General features: G+C 55.0%; 1 protein-coding gene across 1 annotated transcript in view; it reads left to right on the top strand.

Moving 5' to 3' along the window:
• The first annotated feature begins 299 nt into the window (after nt 1-299).
• Nucleotides 300-21,452, top strand: part of Cnih3 (cornichon family AMPA receptor auxiliary protein 3) — a 96,904-nt gene continuing 75,751 nt past the window's right edge. The window contains exons 1-2 of the mRNA XM_010642438.2: nt 300-731; nt 20,713-20,938. Of these exons, the coding sequence (XP_010640740.2) occupies nt 20,858-20,938 (81 nt within the window). The 5' untranslated portion in view covers nt 300-731; nt 20,713-20,857. The remainder of the gene's footprint in view (nt 732-20,712; nt 20,939-21,452) is intronic.

Raw genomic sequence — 21,452 nt, 5'->3', positions numbered from 1 at the left:
GAAACTGGCTCTACAGAGCGAGGTTGGGTTGAGTAAAAGAGAAAAGAGCGATGAGAACACCCCAGAGGCACAGGGCAGGCAATGCGTCCTTTGACACTGTCCAGATCTCCAGGGAACCGGCAGAACAGCCGCATCCGGGTGCCCAGAGGCGCTGCAGGGGACCCCACACCTCAGGGTGCCGGCTGGCCAGGCAGTCTACGGAAAACCTGCTGGAATTCTCGCGAGAAGACGCGGCAGGGCTTTGGGAACTGCTCTGCGCATGTGTCCGGGGTCTTGTACGCGATCGCGTCTGCTTTCCCAGCTGGCTCTGCGCGCCCTAGTCTCCTGTCTCAGAGGCATTTGTTAATCCAACACTGACTGGCTGCGAGGTTTTGCGTCTTGTTCAGCGCCCAAACTCCCAAGTGGTGCGTGTGGGCATGGGTCATGGTTGTTGAGCGCTCGTCATGTGAAGGGATCTTGGTTAAGGGCGGATCCCCGCCATGCGCTGGCAGCAGGAGGCCCTGGACCACCCCTGCCTCTGTTCTCCTTCGGTCTCATTTGCTTTCCTTCGAGCTGAGGACATGGAGGCTGTTGTCACATTCAGTTTAAGATGAAGACCTGGAGCCGAGGAAGTGACTGGCCCAGGGCCACCCCGCCGTGGGTCTTCCCAAGTGTGGCTGTGTTCTGTGCAGAATTTGCCTGTGACCAAAGTCCCCACTGGGGCGATTTTCCACAGAGGAGACTGGAGGAGGGTAGGTGCTGTGCTGGGGAACAGGGGCGGCACGCGGGGACCCCACTGGGCTGAACCCAGGAGTACTACATAAAGTCCAGGGATCCAGTCTGTCGGGGAGCGGTTCAGGGGCCCGCTGTCCCTCTGCTGAGAAAGGAGATGCATGTAGCACAGCGGCCAGGAGTCCATGGGGAGGTGGGGAGAAGAGCCCAGGTCCCCAGAGTCGCAGTGTGTGGCTGGCGCCAGCCCAGGCCTTACCACTGAGGCTGTTTGCTCACCCTTCCTGCCATCCTTGCTAGTCCTCCAGCTGGGGCCCTGGCCAACCTGGTCCACTGCGTTCTGTGTGGACCCTTAGCTGGGACGTCTCCTCGCCAGGGTCCTCACTACTGGGTGTCTCCAGGAGCAGCGAAGACATTGGCTGGCTGAGGAGCTGCTTTCCTTCCTCTCCCTCTGGGCAGAGGTGGTTGGGAAGATGGGCCAAAATTCAGGGAGCAGAGTAAGGGACTGGGAAGGACACATGAGTGGGGCGACAGAGAGGAGGCGCGCTGTGCCATGGTGGGCGTGGCCACAGCTCTGGGGGGGCAGCGGGTACATCGCTTTGTATCACAGTTTGCGTTACAATCCTGTTCAGCACTCAGAACGAAATGCATCAACGTTGCATCAAATTTAATTTTGTGTACTTAAAATCATGTTTGTTATGCAGTTTGAGCCACAGGTCTTAGGCCCATCTCTTTCTCCCTTCTCTGTGACTGTCACCCGCCTCCCTGCACAGACACAGCCCTGTGCCCCAGTCGAGGAGGGCGTGGGCCACCTACAGGGCGGGCCTCCCAATCTCTCCCTGCACAACTCTGGGACTTCAGGCAGCCTGGTGCTGGTGAAGGGCAGGGCCGTGGCCATGACTGTCCTGCGAAGCACAGCTGGGCCAGGAGATAGGCGAAAGCCACCTCTGCTTCAGGCTGCTGGTGCCAGCCACGTGGCCACAGGCCTGGCAAACTGAGCCACAACCATGGGGACCACTGGGTGTGGGTGCGGCAGTGAAGGGAGGCTGAGATGCGGGTTGGGGCAGGGCAGGGGAGAGGCCGCCAGAGTTTTGTGAGCAGCTGTGTGGTGTGACAGGTGCGCTGGCCCGCTGAGGTGACGGCCCCTCCAGCATCTTCCTGAGCTTTCCTTGCCCTCTGCCTGGTGGCCCCCAGTGAGGCTGCCTGGTGCTTCACTGTCTCCTCTCCCTCCTGCTACCTGGCCAAATCCATGCTCCCTTTAAGCCAACTCCTTTCTTCCACGATGTCCCAGGTGCTGGTCCGGGCACCTCTGTCTTCCTCAGCCTTAGCTGTCACGTGTCCTCATGTCCAGGGTTCCCAGACTCACTGCCGGTGTCCAGCGACCGACATGAGCTCTGTGACTGGCCCTGGTGGTCTCAGTGTGTTCATCTGGGCAGTGGGGATGGCAGTGTCCTCACCAGGCAGATAGAGGAGTACTGCGTTGCCCCTGCCCCAGGAGAAGCTCCACAAGTACCCTGAGCTCCCTCCACACCATGCCTTGGGCTGAGGGGTTCAGTGTGGAACCCCCCTTGCCATTACCTGTAACCTCGCAGGATGATGCCACTTCCAATGCTGGCCTCTCGTTATTCTTCTGTCAAGTTTGTGCCAGTCCGTGTTTGCAGTGCGCGGTGACTGTGTTCCTCACGGGATTGGCGTGGGCACCCCACATCACCACCTTCTCACTTCCCACCCACCCTGCCCTCACAGGAAGGGCGCTCCCCTCACCGCTCACCTGTCACCTCCCTGATGTCCCCCTGGGCGGGCACTGGCCCTGAGAAAGCGAGAGCTCAAGGATGTGAACCTGACCCATGGCCCAGTGGAGCCTGGATGTAGACCCAGGAAGGCTTGATGTGAGGCCTGGTTCATTTTCATGTCCTCCGTGCCTCACGGTCACAAGGGCTTGCATGCAGGACACACTCTGAGCCGTTGGTTCCATTACCTTGGGGACCCTGCTGTAAGGAGATCCGTAAACTTGGTCACAAAAAGCCGGGGTGCGGGGACTCTGCTGTCTCTGTGGCTCAGGACACTCAGCATTTGGCTGCTTCTCCAGAGGAACTCGCTTCCTCTCTGTGCACTTTGAAAATACCTTCTTCCCTCCCCTAGCCGGAGCAGGTGATTTCCTTATTTTAAGGAATCTGGATTTGCAGCATTTTGAACTATCATGATCTCAGGGCAGCGAGTCATTTGGGACCAGTGAATCTCGTGGGAACGAAATTCCTTTGTGATGAAGGCAGCTGGCATTAAAGGAAACCAAGGCACTAGTTGTGCAGCATGGAGCGTCACCAGGCAGGCATACACCCCGTCATTGTGTGCATGCCCTTGTCACACACACAGGCCTGTGTGTGCAGAGCAGTGGTGTGTGAGTGTGTTCTGGCAAAGCAAGGACACCAGTGTATCCCTCGCCCTCCCGGTCCTCCCCTGCCTGCCTCTGGCCCTTGTGGACCTGCAGGACACTGCCAGCTCTGATGTGGGAGGGGGTTCTGTCTGTACTTGTTATGCAGGGCTTTTGTGAGAGGGCCAGCGGGCCAAGGAGGCTGCTGTCCCTGTGAGCCCAGTCTGGCCTCTTTAAAGCAGCTGAGGTTGGAGGCAGCAAGCACGGCATACTCTGGCAGTGCCCTGGGAAGATGGCATGGGTTGTTTTACATCAGACCCTTTTCCATACTGGAATTTTACATGGATTAAGCAATCAGACCCTACCCGGCCTTGGACTGGGGAGAAATGATCATGTTTTAGTTCTCAACAAACCCCGCATCTACATGAGAAGTGCAGTACCAGTTCTTAAAAGTGTGTGGAGCAGGGATTCCATGGCAGAACAATGCGAACAACCCAAAAAACGTGTGCCAGGCACATGAGGCAGAACTTGGAGCCACACAGAAGGCGTTCAAACCTGGAATCTGCCACGCCAGGGCAGCATGACCCTGGGTAGACTGAGCATCTCCGCGCCTCAGTCTACCCCTTGTAATCGAGGGTGACAGCACTTAGCTGGTGGGGTTTGTCCTGAGCATTTAGTTAAATGTATTAGTGTTTTGTGGCTATTAAAACAGTGTCTGGACCATAAGAAGTTCTACTTAAGCACTTGTCGCACACAATATTTTTCCGATCTGGCAGCCTTTGTGTGTGGACCCCAATGCCCCTGGCAGCGGTGCTGTGCTGACAGGGTATCTGCAGGCAGGACTGCCTGGTCTCCTTTCATGGTAGGACTCGCGGAGCCGCCAAGAGCCGGGTGTATGTGCTGGGGCTGGTTCACCTTGGTGCCTCCAGACTCAGGCTGCTCTGAGCCAGTGCATCCAGAGGCCTGGGGCCGTCCACTCTGTGCTGAGTGTTGCCGTGACCCGAAGGTGCTGCTCTGCGCCATGCGGTGCCTTCTGGACAGCTCTGATCACGTGGCCTGCAGTCCGCCTGGGTGGGCAGAGTGTGACCGAGCTAAAGCTCCGAGTAGAGCTCTCCTTACTACAAACACAAACTCTGCCTTTCTCTCCAGCTCTTCTTGGGCTTCCTGAACAGTGGTCACCAAAGCCGTGGCCTCCTCCCGCTGGCCTGGCCCAGCACGGGGCCATTTTCAGGCCTGCAGGGCGGGCTTTTCCAGGAAAGATCTGCGGGGTTATGCAGTCTATGACTACTGTGACCCAAGCCTGAGTGCGTCTCCAGCTGAGTGGCGGTGACTCACCTGCCTAGAGAGAGCCAATGCCCTGCAGGGACTCTTCAGGGTGAGCCTTCATGTCTGCTCACTGCATTCCAGCAACCCTTGCTTACTTTCCGAAGCCCATCTTGAGTTTTCCTAAGCCAGCTCTGCTCGGACCCTCCCCTGCTCCCAGCTCCGTCTTTCACAGTGCGCTTTGCCTCCTCCCTGCCATCCAGTCTGGCAGTGAAATCCCTGGGAAGCTCGGCTCTCTGGGCTTCAGGGGCTGGCAGGGAAGGGACAGCAGGGGGCACCAAACCCCACAGTTCCGCGGGAGAGCCCTGTGGCTCCAGCCTTCCCACACAGAAGAGTGAGCTGCAGGCACTGCCCCAACCCTCAAGCCAGGGCCAAGAAGACCTAGCACTCGAGAGTCCTGTCACCAGTTGCAAAGTAAGGGCTTTATGGCATCGTACAGATTTGTGCAGGACCTAAGGTAGCCATGGTCCTGACCTGGCCAGGGGTTCCTGCTCCAAGCTTGCTCTCTGTCCACCCTCCCCAGGTGTCGGCACTGGCGCTGCACACACTGACCCGCAAATGTGAAACGGGCAGGAGGGCGACAGTGACCAGAGCACGAGGGGTGATCCGTCTGCAAGGGGCCATGAATCTCGGGACCAGTGTGTACCAATAGAAAGCCGTGAAGCCAGCCGGGCTGTGTTTAATTTCTGTTCTAATGTCCACTCCTATAAATATTACATTGAATTGATTTGTAACATAAGACCTCGCTTATGAAAAGAAAATTAGTATTTTTCAATGCAGATAAGGAATTAACACTGAAGTGTTCTCCCTGAGTCCTTTCCTCCTCCTGTGTGAGCCGAGGCTGGAGAGAGGATGGGAATTCGGTGCACCCAAACCCTGGTGAGCTGCAGAATGGAGGCATGGCTGGTATGAGCCCTGTCTGGCCCACGACCGCTGCTGGATGAGCACTTTGGCACCCTCGCTCCGCTCCGTGGCAGGGGTCTGACAGCTGTGACGGCGGCCATGCCGCGATTCCCCCACTCAGCCTTCCTTCGTGTTTGAAGCCGGTGTCACAGCTGTTGTTACTGGTGCTGGGGTGGGAGAGTGCCCAGGGCCTTGCCCATGCAAGGCATACACTCTGACACGGAGCTTCCCCAGCCCTTTCCATTCTTTATTTTGAGATGAGGTCTCACTAAGTTCCCCGGGCTGGGCTTGAACTTGGGATCTTCTTGCCTCAGCCTCCCAAGTAGCTGGGGTTACAGGTGTGCGCCACTGTATACGGCACAGCTTTTTCCTTGGCAGGTGATGATTGTGCCCCTGTGAGATGTGCCATGTGCTTCATTGTGTTTGCATACTTCCTCTCCAGCTCTTGTGAATTCTGTGATACGGTCTTGTTCACTTTTGTAAACATTGCTCTATGTAGTGAAGGACCAGGACCTTTTCTCCCGCTGGTGAGACTCTGCAGCCATTGCCCAGTCACTCTTCATCCGCCCCTGCCCCTGTGGCCTCTGTTAATTTCTTTTCTGCTGGCTCCTTCCCTGAGCTTGGCTGATTTGGATTCCATTTATGTGTGAAAACCTTAAGTATTTGTCTTTCTGTGTCTGGTTTATGTCGTGTAAGCCAGGTCTATCCAAGTTGCCACAAACAGGGTTTTGTCCTTTTCATGGCTGAGCGGATTCATTTTGTGTATTATTTTTCTTTATTCATTCATCCCTCAGTAGACACTTCGGTGATCTTGGACCTTGTCTGTGATGACTGGTGCTGCAGAATCAGTGGGTGTGCAGGGCTCTGCAGTGAATCAGTCTGACCTCCTTTGTACACACACCGGCCGGAGGGTTTGCTGGGACACACAGCAGTTTCACTTTTAGTTTCTGAGGCCCTGCTGTGCTCTGTTCCGCAGTGGCTTTGCTAATTTGTATCCCCACTAAATTGTGTAGCTCTGCTCTCTCCACACTCCCTCCAGACCCATCGTTCCTCGTCATTTGACTGTAACCTTTCTAACCCGGGTGGGAGAACAGTTCACTGTGATTTTGATTTGCTTTCCCTGACAACAAGTGACGCCGAGAGATTTTCGTATGCTCTTGACCATTTGCTGTCTTCTGAGAAGTGTCTATGCAGATCGTCTGATCGCTTTTCAATTGGGTGTTTTTTGCTGCTGAGCTTTAAGAAATTCCTTATATATTCTGGATAATTAATAGCTTGTTAGATGAATAGTTTGTAAATATTCTCTCCTATTCTGTAGGTTCTCGTGTTAATCTATTGATTGTTTCCTTTGAGTGCACAAGTGTTTTAGTCTGCTGTGAATCCGTTGGTATGCTTTTGCTTTTGTCGCCTGCGCCTCTACATTCTTGTCCGTAATTCCTTGCCTGACTAATGTTATGGAGCGGTGACAGTGAACCTGTTAGGGACTGAGTGCCCAAATTGCAGCCCCAGACCCACTTATTTATTGCAAAGTGCTAACACTACAATTAAACCTGAATATTGAAGTTTAGTTTAGGGAAAAACGACTGTTTGTTATCTGGTGCTCGGTTGTTGGGCGACTTGGCTGTTGTGCCAACAGAGAGGCCTCTGTGTGCCGGATGTGGCATGTGTGCCATAGGCCCTGTGTTTTCTTCTAGTGGTTTTACAGTGTTGGGTTCCATTAAGTCTTTAATTGGCTTTGAGCTTTATACATGCTGGGAGAGGGGAGACTCGACTTGTCCTTGCCTGGTGACGCCGGGTTTTCCAGAACCACTTATTAAGGGAGTGTCCTTTGCTTCAAGGTGTGTTCTTGGCGTCTTTGCTGGAAGTCGCTTGGCTGTAAGTGTGTGCGGTTATTTCTGGGCTCTCTTTTGTGTTCCAGAGGTCTTTGCATCTTTATTTAAAGCACCAGTGCCATGCTATTTTGGTTATTCTAGGCTGTAGTATGTTTGATGCCTGCAGCTTTGTCCTCTTTGCTCATGAATGCTTTGCAGCCTCCCTTTTCAATGCCTTTCTTCCTGTTGCTGAGGGTCAAAAGCAAAGAGGTCCTTGGGAAGAACGGGCCTGATGAGGGTCCAGAGCTGCACTATTGACACCCGTGCTCAGGACAGGCTCCATTGCCCTGCTTGGCTGGGGACAGGCTGACCGTCCCCTGCTGGCAGGTGTGGGCTGTTCACTCATAATTTTGCCCGACCAGTGTAGTGCCAAAATATAAGCTCATTATAAAGCATGCATAAATATTAACTCCAAAAGGATGTGGTAAAGATCCTCTGCAGGGTATTTTTAAATGTCTTATTGCATACTTTCATTACTGTCATTAGCTAATGTTTCCAGCACCGTTTACACTTTGGGTTGGATTTCTCATAAACACAGTTCATGCAAAGTGTAGATTGCCTTGTTACTCTGTGATTGTTTCCTGTGAGGTGCAGAAGATTCCTCCAAGTCTTGTTGGTGATTTAAGAGCTATGTGGTCGACTTCTGAGGTCTGCGCATCATTTGTCCTCCCTGTCACGTGACCGACACGGTCTGCCTTTTCTTATTCACCTTGTCCTTCAATATTGCTCCAGCCTTGTGTTTGTTTTTAGAAAAATATACAAGTCTCTCATACACCTCTGGGATGGGGGTGTACTGAGAAGCCAGAGCCTCTCTGGTTCCTCTCACTGGGTCACATGGTGCAGAAGGGTCCTGGACCTGTGCCGGCCCCAGCCACGTCCACGCTGTCCGACGTTCAGGCCTGCTCAGGACTCCCAGGAGGCACAGCGCCTGGAGGGGCTGCATGAGGAGCTGAAGTCATTGCTCGTGGTGAGCACGAACGAAGATTCCTTGCTGTGCACTTAACTGCATGAAGATGAATACACAGAAAGTGTGGCACTCCCTTCCCACACCTGGGGATTATGTTGTACAGGCGGGTCCCTCTGGGTCACGGTGGTACCCAGCCCCACTGCCTCTGCATACTTCAGACAGCTGCCTGGCACGGTCTGACGAGAACCTCCGAGACCAGCACTGTGAACTGCGTGGCACAAGTCCCGCTCTCTGCCACTGTGGCACCATCCCTGCCAGACGATGTCTGGTCACTCTGGGGTTGTCGGGCGCCCTAAGTGAAAACCAGATGGTGCCGCTGCCCATGCCCAGCCGGGCCCTGCTCCAGGCCAGGAGGGAGGAGCTATTTCTGGAGTGGCTGGGAGTCACCTGGGGCCTGGAGTGGGGACAGCCTTCCTGTTCTGGCTGCAGGTGCTTTATTTGGGGTGCATCTGTCTCAGCCTCTCTTCCCCAATCTCTGCTTCCTGGAGGCAATGGTGGTTGTGGGATGGTGCCTGGGAACCCACGGGCCCGTGTGGCAGTGGGGCGTAGGGGTGGTGCTGTGCAGACCAAGAAGCTTGGTTTGTGGAAGAGCCAGGCTGAGAGCCAGTGCTTAGCTTGGACGGAGCAGCCTCAGGGACAGTGGGGGCCCGGGGTGTTGGGGAACACGGGGTGTACTCTTCCATCACGGTGTTCGAGGCTGCAGCCGCCCTGGTGCAGTGGTGTGGGTGTGTCCCCTCTGGTCTGTGGACCAATCCCTGGGGCAGGGTTTCAAGGATCCTGCCCTGAGGGACGTGGCTGTTCTGGAGCTTGTGGAGCTGCCCCTGCAAGGGGCCCTAGACACAACAAGACATTTGATCCTTGCAGTGCTCCAGGGCCTCCTAGCACTACCTGTGTTGTCACTTCCACACACCTGTGTGCAAGGGACTCACTCCCTGCAGCAATAGCAAGAGGTGGCTCCCTGTGCCCAGGCCGGAGGGCAGGAGAACCAGAGTCCTCTTTGCCAGGAAGACACAGAGGCTGAGCTGGCCCAGAGAGGAGGCATGGGCCAAGCGCTTCCCAGAGCTGGCTCCTGGGCACCAGTGACACCGGTGTGACTGCAGCAGGCATGCCCTCTGGACACAGGTGATGGAACACTTGCTCCTTGGGGTGTGTGGAAAGGAAGGCTTGTGATGCTCAGCCCAGCACACACTCCAAGTGCTACAGAAACAGCAGTCGTTGAGTGACTGGGCCAGAGTAGCCCAGTGCAGAGCACCGCCTGCCAGCATGGTGTGGTGGGGTCTAGCCCCGGCACACAAACACAAGCACAAACACTGCCGTGGCGATGACTGTCAGAGGAGCTGCCTGACTGCAGACTTGGGGTCCAGGGAGAAGCCAGCAGGCTTGGAGTCTGTACCCAAACAGTGTTCCACTTGTTCCCTCTCCAGCACCACATGGTGGGTCCCTGGATGCTGGACCCGTCAGCCCCCAGCTCCACATGGAAGATGTGAGGGAAGTGAAGAAGCTTGTATTTAGTGTTAGCTGTTGATAATGACAAAAATGATTGCAGCTGCTACTACTAATTATTAGTTTTTACTTTTTTGGTGGCTGCTACTGCTATTATTATTTTTTCCCCCACTAAATTTGTAGGTATACAGTACAGTTACATTCATCATTGGAATCTTGTACCTCTACAGTGTATCTTGGTTCTTATTTTTCCCTATTCCTCCTCTGTCCCTTCTCCCCATGTGACTGCTATTATTAAACTTTCCCCTTGTGACCTTGGGTGGGAGATTCTTCCGATGCATTTACAGTGTCCAGTAGGACTGGCGAGGTTTGTGTGGTGTTTTTTTCAGGCCCAGGACCTGGGTGTCCCTGTTCTCTGTGGGGAATTAGCCCTCTTCCCTGCCCTGCAAGCAGAACCTGTGAAGCAGACCATGAACACGAAAAATATCGAAACACCGAAGAGGCCTAGGCAGGAATTCAAGATGGGAGAACAGGTGTCTAGTATCCAAGGATTCTCAAGAAGCAAAGCTGCCAAGCTAAGCCCTGATGAGAAGCGTCCTCCCCACATAGCTCAGTTTGAGGCAGCTGCAGGCAGAAGGTCAGGAGGAAAGCGTCTGCTTCTCCTTCAGGCTGGTAGAGGTGCACGTCTCTGCCTTCCTGGGCACTGGCACGGGGCCTCCCTGCCATGGAGCGGTGATCTCAGGCTGTGATTCCACCCCGCGGGCAGACTCCTTCTGTAGAGGTGCATGGTGTGAGTGGGAAGTGAGGCTGCTGGGTCCGTGTGGGCTCTCGCCTTCTGAGCTTCCTGCAGTACTCACTGCTGTTCTCTTCATCTGTCCTCACCTGTCAAGGCTGGAAGCCTGTCTGGCTGCAGGGGACAGAATTCTGTCACTCAGGCTGAGGATGGGGATCAGCGCCACACTCGGGATGGCCGAGGCCTTTGTGTTATGATTGGACGCTTCAGGCTTCAGTCTCCTGGTTTTGTGTCATCCTGATCTAAGACTTCGATTGGATGAGGTGGGAGTGCAGCTCCTCTGGCCCAGAAACCCTCATCTGCCATGGTTCTTCCCACACAGTCCTGGCCATGTCGTCCTATGTTGGTCTTGCTAATGGAAGTGCTGTTGGGGAAGAGAAACAGCCATTTCCGGTGCTGCTTCATTGTGATGAACCTAAACCTCAGTTTTCCCTGTTCCACTGAGCTCTGTGTTGGTTCTATGCTGACCTGAGTCAGCCGCTGGGGCCCCCTACTCCTCACTGTGGAGAGGAGAACAGCAATTCTGAGTCCTGGCTGCACATTAGAGCCACCTGTGCCTGTCTGTGTTCAGTGGCCTGGACAAGCTTTGGCTCCTAGACGATGCTGACAGAGGTGTGCTGAGAACCCTGCAGGCCTTTAAGAACCATACACAAGTTCAGCAGCATCCTTCCCGAAAGGCCCTTCTCCGTGCCAGGGACCCCACCCTGTGCTTCTTGGTCCGAATTAGTCAGTTTTCCAGTCACAGGATCAAAGTGCCTGACACCTGCAACTTGAGGGGAGGTTTACTGTGGCTCATGGTTTCAGGGGTTTCAGTCCATGGTCAGTTGGCTCCAAGGCAGAAATGGCATGGTAGAAGGGCCTGGGAGAGGAAAGCTGCTCACTTCATGGTAGCTAGGAGATGGACTAAAGGGAGGAATAGGGAGAAGAACACACCCTCCAGGTCACTCCCAGTCACCACTTCCGGCCAGGCCCCACTTCCTAAGAGCACATCCAGCCGTGAGCCCATCCGTGGATGAATCTACTGATGGCCACAGCACCCCATTATCCAGCCACCCTCCACGTGCAGAAAACCTTGGGGGACGTTTCAGATCTTAACCGTGACACGGCCCTAGCGTAGATCCCTGTATTGTGATGCATTCGTACTGGGTCTTCTCTAGATGCCCTCCCAGGTCAGGTACCACATGTTTTTAAACCCTGTGCCCACATTGTGCATTTCTGGGCACACATTCACCTGGTGATGTCTGTCTGTAGGGACCAGTGAAGGCGCATGGTTGACTGGGGGTCATGCTGGGCATGCGTCCTTCAGGGTGCCCTTGGCTGTGCGGGGCAGTGTCTTCCTGTGGGACACTTTCCTCAGGATGAAGCCGCAGCCTGAAGGGTGTCACCTCCTGAGTCTTTTGTGCTAAGAGATGACAGTGCCATAGCAGCTCAATACGGCGGAGAGCAGGATGAACGGCAGTGTCCTGAGCTGCCATTGCCCAGGGCCTTTGTGATGTCTGGTCCCCTCTGGGGGCCTTGATGGCTGGGGCTGAGGAGCCAAATGGCAGCCCGTGGGGACATAGCCAAGGTCCTCACAGAACTACACACCTCATTGCCCTGGACTAGAAGCCTGGTCTGAAACCCAGGCCCGATGCTGTCACTGGAAGACTGTGCGTGAGTAGGGCGTATGCCTGACCTAGGGAAAGGAACTGGCTCTTGGTGGAGTTTCCAAGATGCTGGATTCGAGAATCCAGGTAGAAAGCTGGGTGTGGTGGGACCTTCCTGTAACCCCAGCACTTGGGAGGCAGAGGCTGGAGGATTATGGTGAGCACTGATGTGAGTTCAAGACCAGCCTGGGCTACAAGGTGAGACCCTGTCTCAAAAAACAAAACAAAAACCTGTGCTGTGTTTGCAGGCCCATTCCAGTGGTTCTTTCTTTCAAAAGAGCCTCTTAGCATGAGTCACCCAGAAGTAAAAAAAAAAAGCACTCTCTGCCTGGTGTTCCCTGGACTCTGTTGTTGATCTCTGACTCCTCAAGTCCCCCAGAGGATGGAAGTGCTGGGCTGTTGGGGTGGGGGTGGGGAGATGACAACATCCTCCTGGCCGTCGCAGACCCCACCTCTGCTCCTCACAGCTGCCCGCCTGCAGGGCCTCGGAGGAAGGGCAACCACTGAGTCAGAGCCCAGGTGTTGTCTCTTGCCTGGCCGGCATTGGTCCCGTCGTGTCCATACCACTGTGCCCTACACACCTGCCGTCCCCACCCAGATGTGGCGCAGGTCAGGCTTCGATGGCATTACAGTCACCTTGGGAGCTTCTGTAGCTTGGACAGGCGCTGGGAGCCTCGCGCTCACTGCGCAGTGTGGCTGGTGTGATGGTTCCTTCTGTGCCTGCTCCTCCACGGGCAGCATGTGATTTCTGGGCATCTGTGGGGACTTCCCTCAGGGCGACACGGATCAGGGGCTTGGGAAGATGGCCAGTTTCCCTCCCTCAGGGGAGAGCTGGAGCAGACAGAGGTGGAGGAGGAGGGGACTTTCCTGTCCACTGCTTGAGCTGGGACACGATCTTTGGCCTGAGCCCAAGACACTGGCTCCTGGGCCTCCCACCTTGGACAAAGACAGATTCTTCCAGGCCCCAGTGCGTGGGTCACAGAGCAGGGACTTCTCAGCCTGCACGAGCATGTGAGCCAACCCAAGAGGGAGAGGGAGAGAAGGGGAGAGACAGACAGGGAGAGACATGCAGAAGAGAGACAGCTAGACAGCCAGGCAGAAAGACAGACAGACACAGAGGAGGGAGAGACAGAGACACACAGAAGAGAGACAGCTAGACAGCCAGGCAGAAAGACAGACAGACACAGAGGAGGGAGAGACAGAGACACACAGAAGAGCGACAGCTGGACAGCCAGGGAGAAAGACAGACATACAGACACACACAGGAGGGAGAGACAGACATGGAAAGACACACAGAAGAGAGAGAGCTAGACAGCCAGGAAGAAAGACACACAGACAGACACAGAGGAGGGAGAGACAGAGACACACTGAAGACAGATAGCTAGGTAGAAAGACAGACAGACACACACAGAGGACGGAGAGACAGAGAGACAGATTACTGTACAGTGTCAGCGCCATGCTGTTGGTCCTCCAGTGCAATGATCTAATCAACACCTCTTTTCCCTGTGAGGGACCCAGTGGTTTCAGACATTCCACGGGGCAGCTCCGCCTCAGCCAAGGGCAGGGGCCGAAGGCTTGTTCGTCCCTGGCTGACCCACGGCATGAGGAGAAGCTTGTGTGTGCTGTGGAGAATAGTTACAGAGAGAAGGGTCATGTGCAGCTGTATGGGACAGAAAGCCTGAACGTCAGCGCTTTCTGTACACTTTCTGGAAGAGCAGCGGAAGGAGGTGGCAGTCCCTCCTGCTGTCAGGCTCTGAGCTGGCACCTTTGTCATTCTCTTGTCTATCCTCACTGGTCACAAGGTGGCTGCGGCAGCTCCACACATCACGTCCTCATACAGCTGTGTGCCGAGGCAGGAGGCATACATGGGCTTGGAGGTGGCCAGGGCAGTGAGTGGGCTCTGCATAAACCTCTTTTTTTTTGGAGAGGAAAACCCCCGCTCAGCACTGCCAACCCTGCCTATGGGCTAGAGCTTGTTGTGGGTCCACCCATTAAATAATCTGGCATGGGGTGAGTCTGTCACACCTGCTTTAGAGCAGCAGTGATTCACCCCTGGAAGCCAGGCATACTGCCGAGCAGGCAAAGCTGATTCCGTCCGTCAGGCAGAGGGTAGGAGGCACAGAGAGAGTAGGAGTGTTTGCCTCAAGTCACTAAGATGCTCCCGACTAGGTCCAGGCTTCTGCAAGGGCCTCATTTTCACCCGACCAGCCTCCTCGGTGTGCCTGTGTCCACTAAAGGCACAGGGGACTCTATTGCCATCACCCCAGCATGGCCACATGATTTGAGGCAGGTAGGAGGGGTTCAATTTCAGGGCCTCTTTTGAGCCCCTGGGAACGACAGTCCCCAACCTGGGGTCTGAGAAGGTGACAGGTGGCCTGGGCTCCTGGGGGATGGGGGAGGAGAGCAGAACCACAGGCTGGTGAGGAACTCACTGGAGTTCTCGTGAGCTGGGGCCTAGCAGTGGGGGTCGGAAGTAGCAGACCTAGAGATGTGGAGTGGCAGGTGGAGGCCTGAGGGCTTCTCTCCACCCTGCTGTGAAGCTGGAGTCTGTTCTGCTCTAATAAAGCAGCGACTTAGATCGCCACCACCCTCCTCTCCCAGGACTCAGCTGCGCCGGCATCGAGGTTCTCGGTGAGCTTACCTGACGGAGACCAGCTTCTGTCCCGGCAGGCCCACTGCACCATGGCAGAGGGGAGGTGTGTCTGTGACGAGGGGTCTGTTCAGCCTCTGGGGCGGAGGCCTGGAGTCCTGTGGGCAGCAGTGACTCCCGTGTCTCCGATGCTGTCTTCCTCGGCGACGACACTAGGGCACCCCACACCTCCAGGCAGAGGGCACCAGGGCAGGAACAGGTGCCGCCTGGGCCACAGAAAGGGCTCCTGGAAGCCAGGAGGGAAAGAGTGCGACAGGGAAAGGCCAGCAGGCACCAGGAAGCACGAGGGGTGGGCGGCGGGCGCCAGGCTCACCAGGGACGGGATTGGGATCAGCCTCACCACACACCCTGAGCAGAACGTTTGAGAAGGGAGGGAGGGAGGAGGAAGGCGGAGGATGGAGACAGGGAGGAAGGACACCACGCTAGTGGCTGTGCGTGTGAGAGCCTGGGTGTCCCACCAAGCCCTCCCACACACGTGTGCACACAGCACGGAGAACGTGTGTGTACACCCTGGCGTAGATTTGTAACCAACGCCACAGTCCACAGAACACTCTTGTTACCTCCAGCTGAAAGAAAGAATCCCACATGGGTAACTTTTGTTTGTTTGTTTTGAGGCAGGATCTTACTGTGTAGCCCAACCTGGCCTCGAACTCATGGTGATCCTCCTGCCTCAGCCTTCTGAGTGCTGGGATTACTGATGTGTGCCACCACGCCTGGCACACAGATGTAATTCAGAGTGACGAAGCTTGATGTAAAGGAACACATTCTGTACAAGTCCGTGTGTGCCAGCTTCAAACCCAGGCCCAGCACTGTCATGTCCGGATCTGGTGAAGGGGCCTCTGGACAGAGAGGCAGAGCTCGGAGGAGCCTTCCGAGGTCTTGGCAATGCTCAGTCCATGACCTGGCGACTGGGGTGCCTGTGCTTCTGTCTATTGTGTTACATGTCAAGGAAGTTTCTAGAAATTTTCTAATCAAAACGTGTGGAGGAAGAGAGACAGCTGAGAGGGAACACACTCAGCTCAGGAAGAAGAAACATCCTGGCTACGGCTGGGGAGTGGGGGAGCGCGACACGGGTGTGGGCTCCAGGTGTGGAGCTCAGGGTGCATGCAGGCTGCCAGGCCGGCAGGAGGGCCTGATGGGGAGGAGGCGGCTTTGCCCACTAGTCTCGGTGGAACAGCCAGCGTGCGGGGGCTGGAGGAGCTCCAGGCCCTGTGCTCCTTGAGGGTGCTTTGCCTGAGACCCTCCTCGCTTGAGATGGGTCCTTCTGCTTTCTCGTCCCTCCTGTACTGGGCTGTGTTAGGTGGTTCCATTTCTCATTTAGGCTGCAGGATGCCGAGCTACAAAGAACCCAGCCAGCCCTCACGGAGGAGTCTGTGTGCTGAGGGCCAGCCATGGGGCTGCATGGGAGAGCAGGGTGTAACTCAGGGTTATCGGTGTTGACTCCAGTGACTGAGCTTTCAGATGTGGAGGGGGCAAAATGTCACATGTGGATGTCATTGGAACTGCACACACGGACAGAGGATGTGTGTGGGTGAGGAGAAGCTAAAGAGTGATTGTGGTGGATGCTGTTATTTTTGCCTTTGGGGGGCCAATGTCTCCCTGTTAGGATGAGTGACCCGACTTTCTTTCAGAGGAACAGCCTTTTCTCAATGCTCAGATGGGGTGGTTGGTCTCTTTCTTCTGTGGTGTGGTTTGCATCTGAAGAGACCCCAGAAGTCTCTTGTGTTTGAGGTGGGGCTTTTGGAAGGTGACTGGATCATGAGGCACTGTGCTCATCCATGGACTATTCCACCAATCCCTTCTTGGACCCTTTCCCTCTTTCTCTGCTTCCTGGCTGCCATGCGGTGAGCAGTTTTCTTGCACTAGGTCCCTCTGCCATGATGTTCCTGCCTTGGAGCAGCCAACCACGAAGTACGAAATGAAAGAAGGAAAGGAAGTTGGGGGAGGAGAAAGGCAGAAAGAATGAAGAAAGGAAGGAAGAAAACCTAAACCCACAGGAACGTGAGCTAAGATAAACCTCTCCTTTTAGTCATTATTCAAAGGCATTTGCTCACTGCAACAGAAAGGTGACTAATGCACTGTGGCCTTAGTGTTTCAATTCACAGATGGGGCCCCAGACATGCAACTTACTTCCTGAAATGTTGAGAATCTTCTGGGAGGGAGGCTCTCTCCCCTGGTGTGCAGGGTGGCAAGAGGTTGTTTGAACCCCACGCACTGTCTTGCTGTCACAGGGAAGTACCTGTCCAGATGTAGCCATCAAGAATCTACCCCAGAGCTGGGGATTTGGCTCAGTGGTTCCACCACCTGCCTCACAAGCATAAGGGCCTGAGTTTGATCCCTGGTACCAGAAAAAAAAAAAAAAAATCCACTCCAGGCATGAGACAGAGACCAAGCTGGGTGTGCTCATCAAGCTCTGGTGATGTTACAACCCTGTGCTTTTTAGTCACACGACCATTTTTCTTGACCATGAGTGTTGTGTTTCTGCTACTTGCCCCTGAGAGGATTGTTAGGATCTGTGGTGGGAAAGGTGTGAACTCGTCACTTCTGTGTGCTCTGTGTGTGTTTGCTCTGGCAGTTTTCTTTAACTCCGTGAGAGGACGGTGACTTTTACTGAAATGCCTGCCTCCCAGGAACTGACCGGGAAGAGGTTTCCTTGTCACAGAGGCCCAGGACCACTGTTGCGGTGTACATTGCCGGCTCGTAGCTGGGTCCACACCAGCCCTGTCCGCCCTGTCCCGAGTGATGGACACAAGTGTGGCCTTCTGACCCCAGGCAGCCAGCTGTCAGCGCGTGTGTTGCAGAGCTGGTCTTCTGCCTACACCCGGGGTCCTGTGGGGGAGGAGAAGGTCCTGCATGGACCTTCGGGGCGTCATGGAGCCAGCAGTGTTCCACGTCTGTGAGTGTCACAGCAAGAGAGACAGGTGGCCAGGTGGGGTCTGGAGAAGGACGGGGAGAGTGAAGCCGAGCGCAGGGGCATAGAGAGGGGTCAGGGTCCGGGCTGGAGGGGCCAGGCGGCAGGGGCCCACGGGGACTGAGCAGGCCATTGATGGCACCGTTGGGGTCAGGCGCTCTGCCTGTCTTGGAGGGGCTGTCCCAGCCCCTGCTTGGGAGGAGCAAAGGTGCCTGGGGACCCTGCAGGCCCATCCCCGCTGGGTGGGCCTGGGTCACAGATGTCCTGTTGTGAATGTGTCCATCTTGTCCCATGCAGCATCTGTCGTAGCACAGACCCCCAGGAGGTGCGAGCTGCGGTTTGGACCTCACAAGGCTGTTGCAGCCCAGTGTCTCCACATTGAGACTCAGCCCCAGGGTGGCGGTGCTGGGAGCTGGAGCCTGAGAGTCAGCTCTGCCCTTGGGAATGGAACGGTGCCCTTCTGGGGATGGCAGGAAGGAGGCCAGTGTTTCTGCCTTCCTGACGAGGAGGCAGCAGGACTAGGCTGTGGCTGAAGCTAAGGGCCCCCAGATCCTGCTCCTGCTGGCGACTTGAGTGTGGACTCCCATCCTCCAAGCTGTGCATAGCCACCTGCCACTGTTGGAAAGTCTCTGCCTGGGTACTTTGTTATAGCAGCACAGAGGCCAGGTGCACCAGCTGAGGCTGGTGCTGGGGCATGGAGTGTCGGTGCTGACAACCAGGGCTGACGCTGCCAAGGAAGAGGGCAGTGCGTGCACATCTGTGCCGCCTGACCCTGTAAACTGCCAGACTCGTTTATCACTCATGGGTTCAAGGAACCGTGTGTGTGAGCTGCTGAGATAGTTTTTAATTCCAAAGAGAGGAAGGCCTGATTTCACTGCAGCAGATTTTACTTTTCCACTTCACAAAAGCAGCAGTGAGTTTGGCTTTTGAATGAAAACGTGGACTTCACATGTTGGCTGTCACCAAGGCAGCAAACCCTAAATGGGTGGAAAACGCTGATATTGCGCTCTGTCTCATGAATGCTCTGCTACCAGTCCCTCCTCTCTGTATTTGTAGCACAACAGTGGTGCAATGTCATGGAGAATTTCATGCAAAGTTTTTCTAAAAAGACTTTAAACTTAAGTAAAACTGACATTGACACAATGTTAGGCAATAGAAGAAAGATACCATATGTAAAGGAGTTGGTGAAATAGTTTCTACAGAAAGTTACGTATATCCATCTATCTATATATATATATCCTCATAAACAAGCAAGAAGGAAAACCAGGTGTTAATCCTGGTGCCAGTTTAGGGCTTAACAGGACGCTTGGATTTTCCTCTTTTGTATCTCAAAATTTCTGTAATGATTGTGCATTGTTTTACATTGTGTTTTATGATCAGACTATAAACAAAAATTGTTTTTGAGGGAATTACCTGAAACCCATAAGCCATGACCATATATCTAATGCCACCCGTGGGCATGTCACGAAAGCCCCACATCAAAGAGGAGAACAATGTTGCAGAGGAGTTAAATCTGGAGAACACTGAGCTCTTTGCCCCTCCTGAGATCCCTCGCTGGGCTCCTGAGGGGGAGGCGGGAGGTGACTTCCTGCGAGGCCTGTGTCCTTGGAGGGACAGTTCAGCTGCAGTGACTCCAGGGCTCCCATCTGAAGGGGGAGGCGCTGGGTCTTCTGGTGGCCACTATCCAGGTGCTCGTCTCAGTCCGCCTTTGGTCCTCACTGCTGTGTCACACGGGGCCCAGAGCGGCTCTCCCTCTTCAGTTCTCCAGCCCGCCAGGTATCTTTATTATCAGGATATCTGCAAGAAAGGGTGGATGCAAAAGAACACGCGGGGGCTGAGCGGTGGGTGACATGTGACCTATTGTCCCGTCTGCAGGGTAGGTCTTGCCTGAGGTCCGAGTGCAGGGTGTGGTGACATAGAGGAAGAAGGGGCTGCCCTGGAGCTGCGCCACCCATAAGACCTGAAGGGAGGTGCACCATTCACAAGTGGCCTCACTGTGGTGGGCGGACAGGGCAGTGACAGAGGTGGTCCGCACCCTCCAGCTGGTGGAGGCTGCAAACCACGACCATTCCAGCCAAAGTGCACTGAGTTCTGCAGAGGGGGACGGCCCCGTCCTGGGTCCTCTGTGGTCTCCAGGGCAGCGGGTGCGGTTGTCTCTGGTGGGTCAGAGGGGCTGGAGAACATGCTATAAGGTCTATCTTTTGTGGGTTTACACGTGAGGCGTTTCTGTGTGGAGAGTCTCCGTGCTTTTATTCTGAAGTGATTGGAAGACATTGAGGACAAAACTTCAGGGTTTGAGAGGAAAAGGGAGGAGTGTGGCCTAGCTCACTGTGGTGCTCCAGCTTCTTCACCAGGTGACCGTTCACTGCACACCTGCAGGACTGAGTGGGGAGCCGGGCGGGGTCAGCTTCCCAGGGCTTCAGGAACAAAGCGCCACAAAGGGGGCGCTGAAGGTGACAGGGCGAGTTCTCCCCTCTTCGCTCCTGAGGTTGCTGGTCCTTGGCCTCCAGGCCCCCCCATGCCTCCTCACGCGCGATTCCCTCTTCCTGTGTTGTCGCCCCGTCTACTCATGAGGATGCCAGGCATCGAACTCAGGAGACCTCACCCTAACTCATTACACACGCAGGGGACTCAATCCAAATAAGGTCACGCTCATGAGTTCTGAGGATGAAAACCTCAGCACGTCTGTGTGGGATACAACGTGCGCCTGAGGGGTAAATACTGAGCTACTGATCGTGGTTGAATGCATGGGTGGGTGGGGGGCAGATCACCAAGGCTCCATCTCCCGTGCTGCTGCGTTTGGATAGCACTCTCCCCAGGGTGTGAAGCTGCTAAGTGAACAGGTGAGCCAATTTTCTAGCCTTTTATAGACAGGGGAGTTACAGTTAATAGTCTGAAGCTTAAAAATTTTATCTTTAAAGATTTTTATTAGTCCAGGGCTGGGGATTTAGCTCACGGGTGCTGCCGCCTGCCTCGCAAACACAAGGTCCCAAGTTTAATCCCTGATACCAAAAAAGAAAAGATTTTTATTAGTCCATGTTAGCAGTACATAATGATTACACTCATTGTGGGCAGTTGGTCCATGTGCATAACATGTTGTAATTATTTTTTCTCTTTTTTCATCAGATTTAGGAATTCTGGGTCTTCAGTCTGTCTGTAGATGTCTCCAGACTTTGCCCCTCACCTCTGTAAACCATGACTGTTATGAATACCGTCACCAGCTCGATACCCGAGACCGTAAGTCTGTGGACCCACAGCAGGGTCCTCCCGTATGTTGGAGTCTGGAAGTAGCAGTGATGGACTCAGGAGAGGACTGTGGGAAGAACCTGCGCTGTTCCTGCGGCTGTTCCGGGTAGGTGTCCGACCCCCAGCCTGGGGGCCAGGCGCTGGCTGAGTGAGGGCAAACAGCCTGTGGGTGCTGGGCAGGTCGCCCTCCCCGAGTCGACTGAGGGGAGCTTAGTGGGGTGGCTGCCGTGTCCCATGGGTGCTGTCTTGTCCTCCAGGTGGGAAAGAGGCAGGCCCACAGTCTTCCTGGGGCACCACTGTGGCCTCAGGTTTGCTGGTGGGGTCTGTGGTGTCTGTGGGGCAGGTGAGCCCTGTCCTCGCACAGGGCAGCAGGATTGGGGCTCTGCACTGGACCCAGTTCTCTCTTCCCATTCCTATCACCCGCGCTGGTGGGTGCTGCCTGCCCAGGTCTCCCCTGCATCCACAGGGGTGGTGGGGAGCCTGAGCCTGTGGCCTGCTGTCCCTGATTTTGATCCTGTGGTCTAGGACTGTCCCTTGTGAGAGTGGTCCCCCTTCCTTTCTGACTGGCATTTTGGTGACAGCACTTTGGATTGTGGGGAATGACCGTCTCTGAATGCCAG

The sequence above is a fragment of the Fukomys damarensis genome, unplaced genomic scaffold (assembly GCF_012274545.1).
Source record: "Fukomys damarensis isolate Sample0158 unplaced genomic scaffold, DMR_v1.0_HiC HiC_scaffold_11, whole genome shotgun sequence".
Lineage (NCBI taxonomy): Eukaryota > Metazoa > Chordata > Mammalia > Rodentia > Bathyergidae > Fukomys > Fukomys damarensis.
The sequence above is the reverse complement of the archived record's forward strand: the minus strand, read 5'-3'. Positions and strand labels throughout refer to the sequence as shown.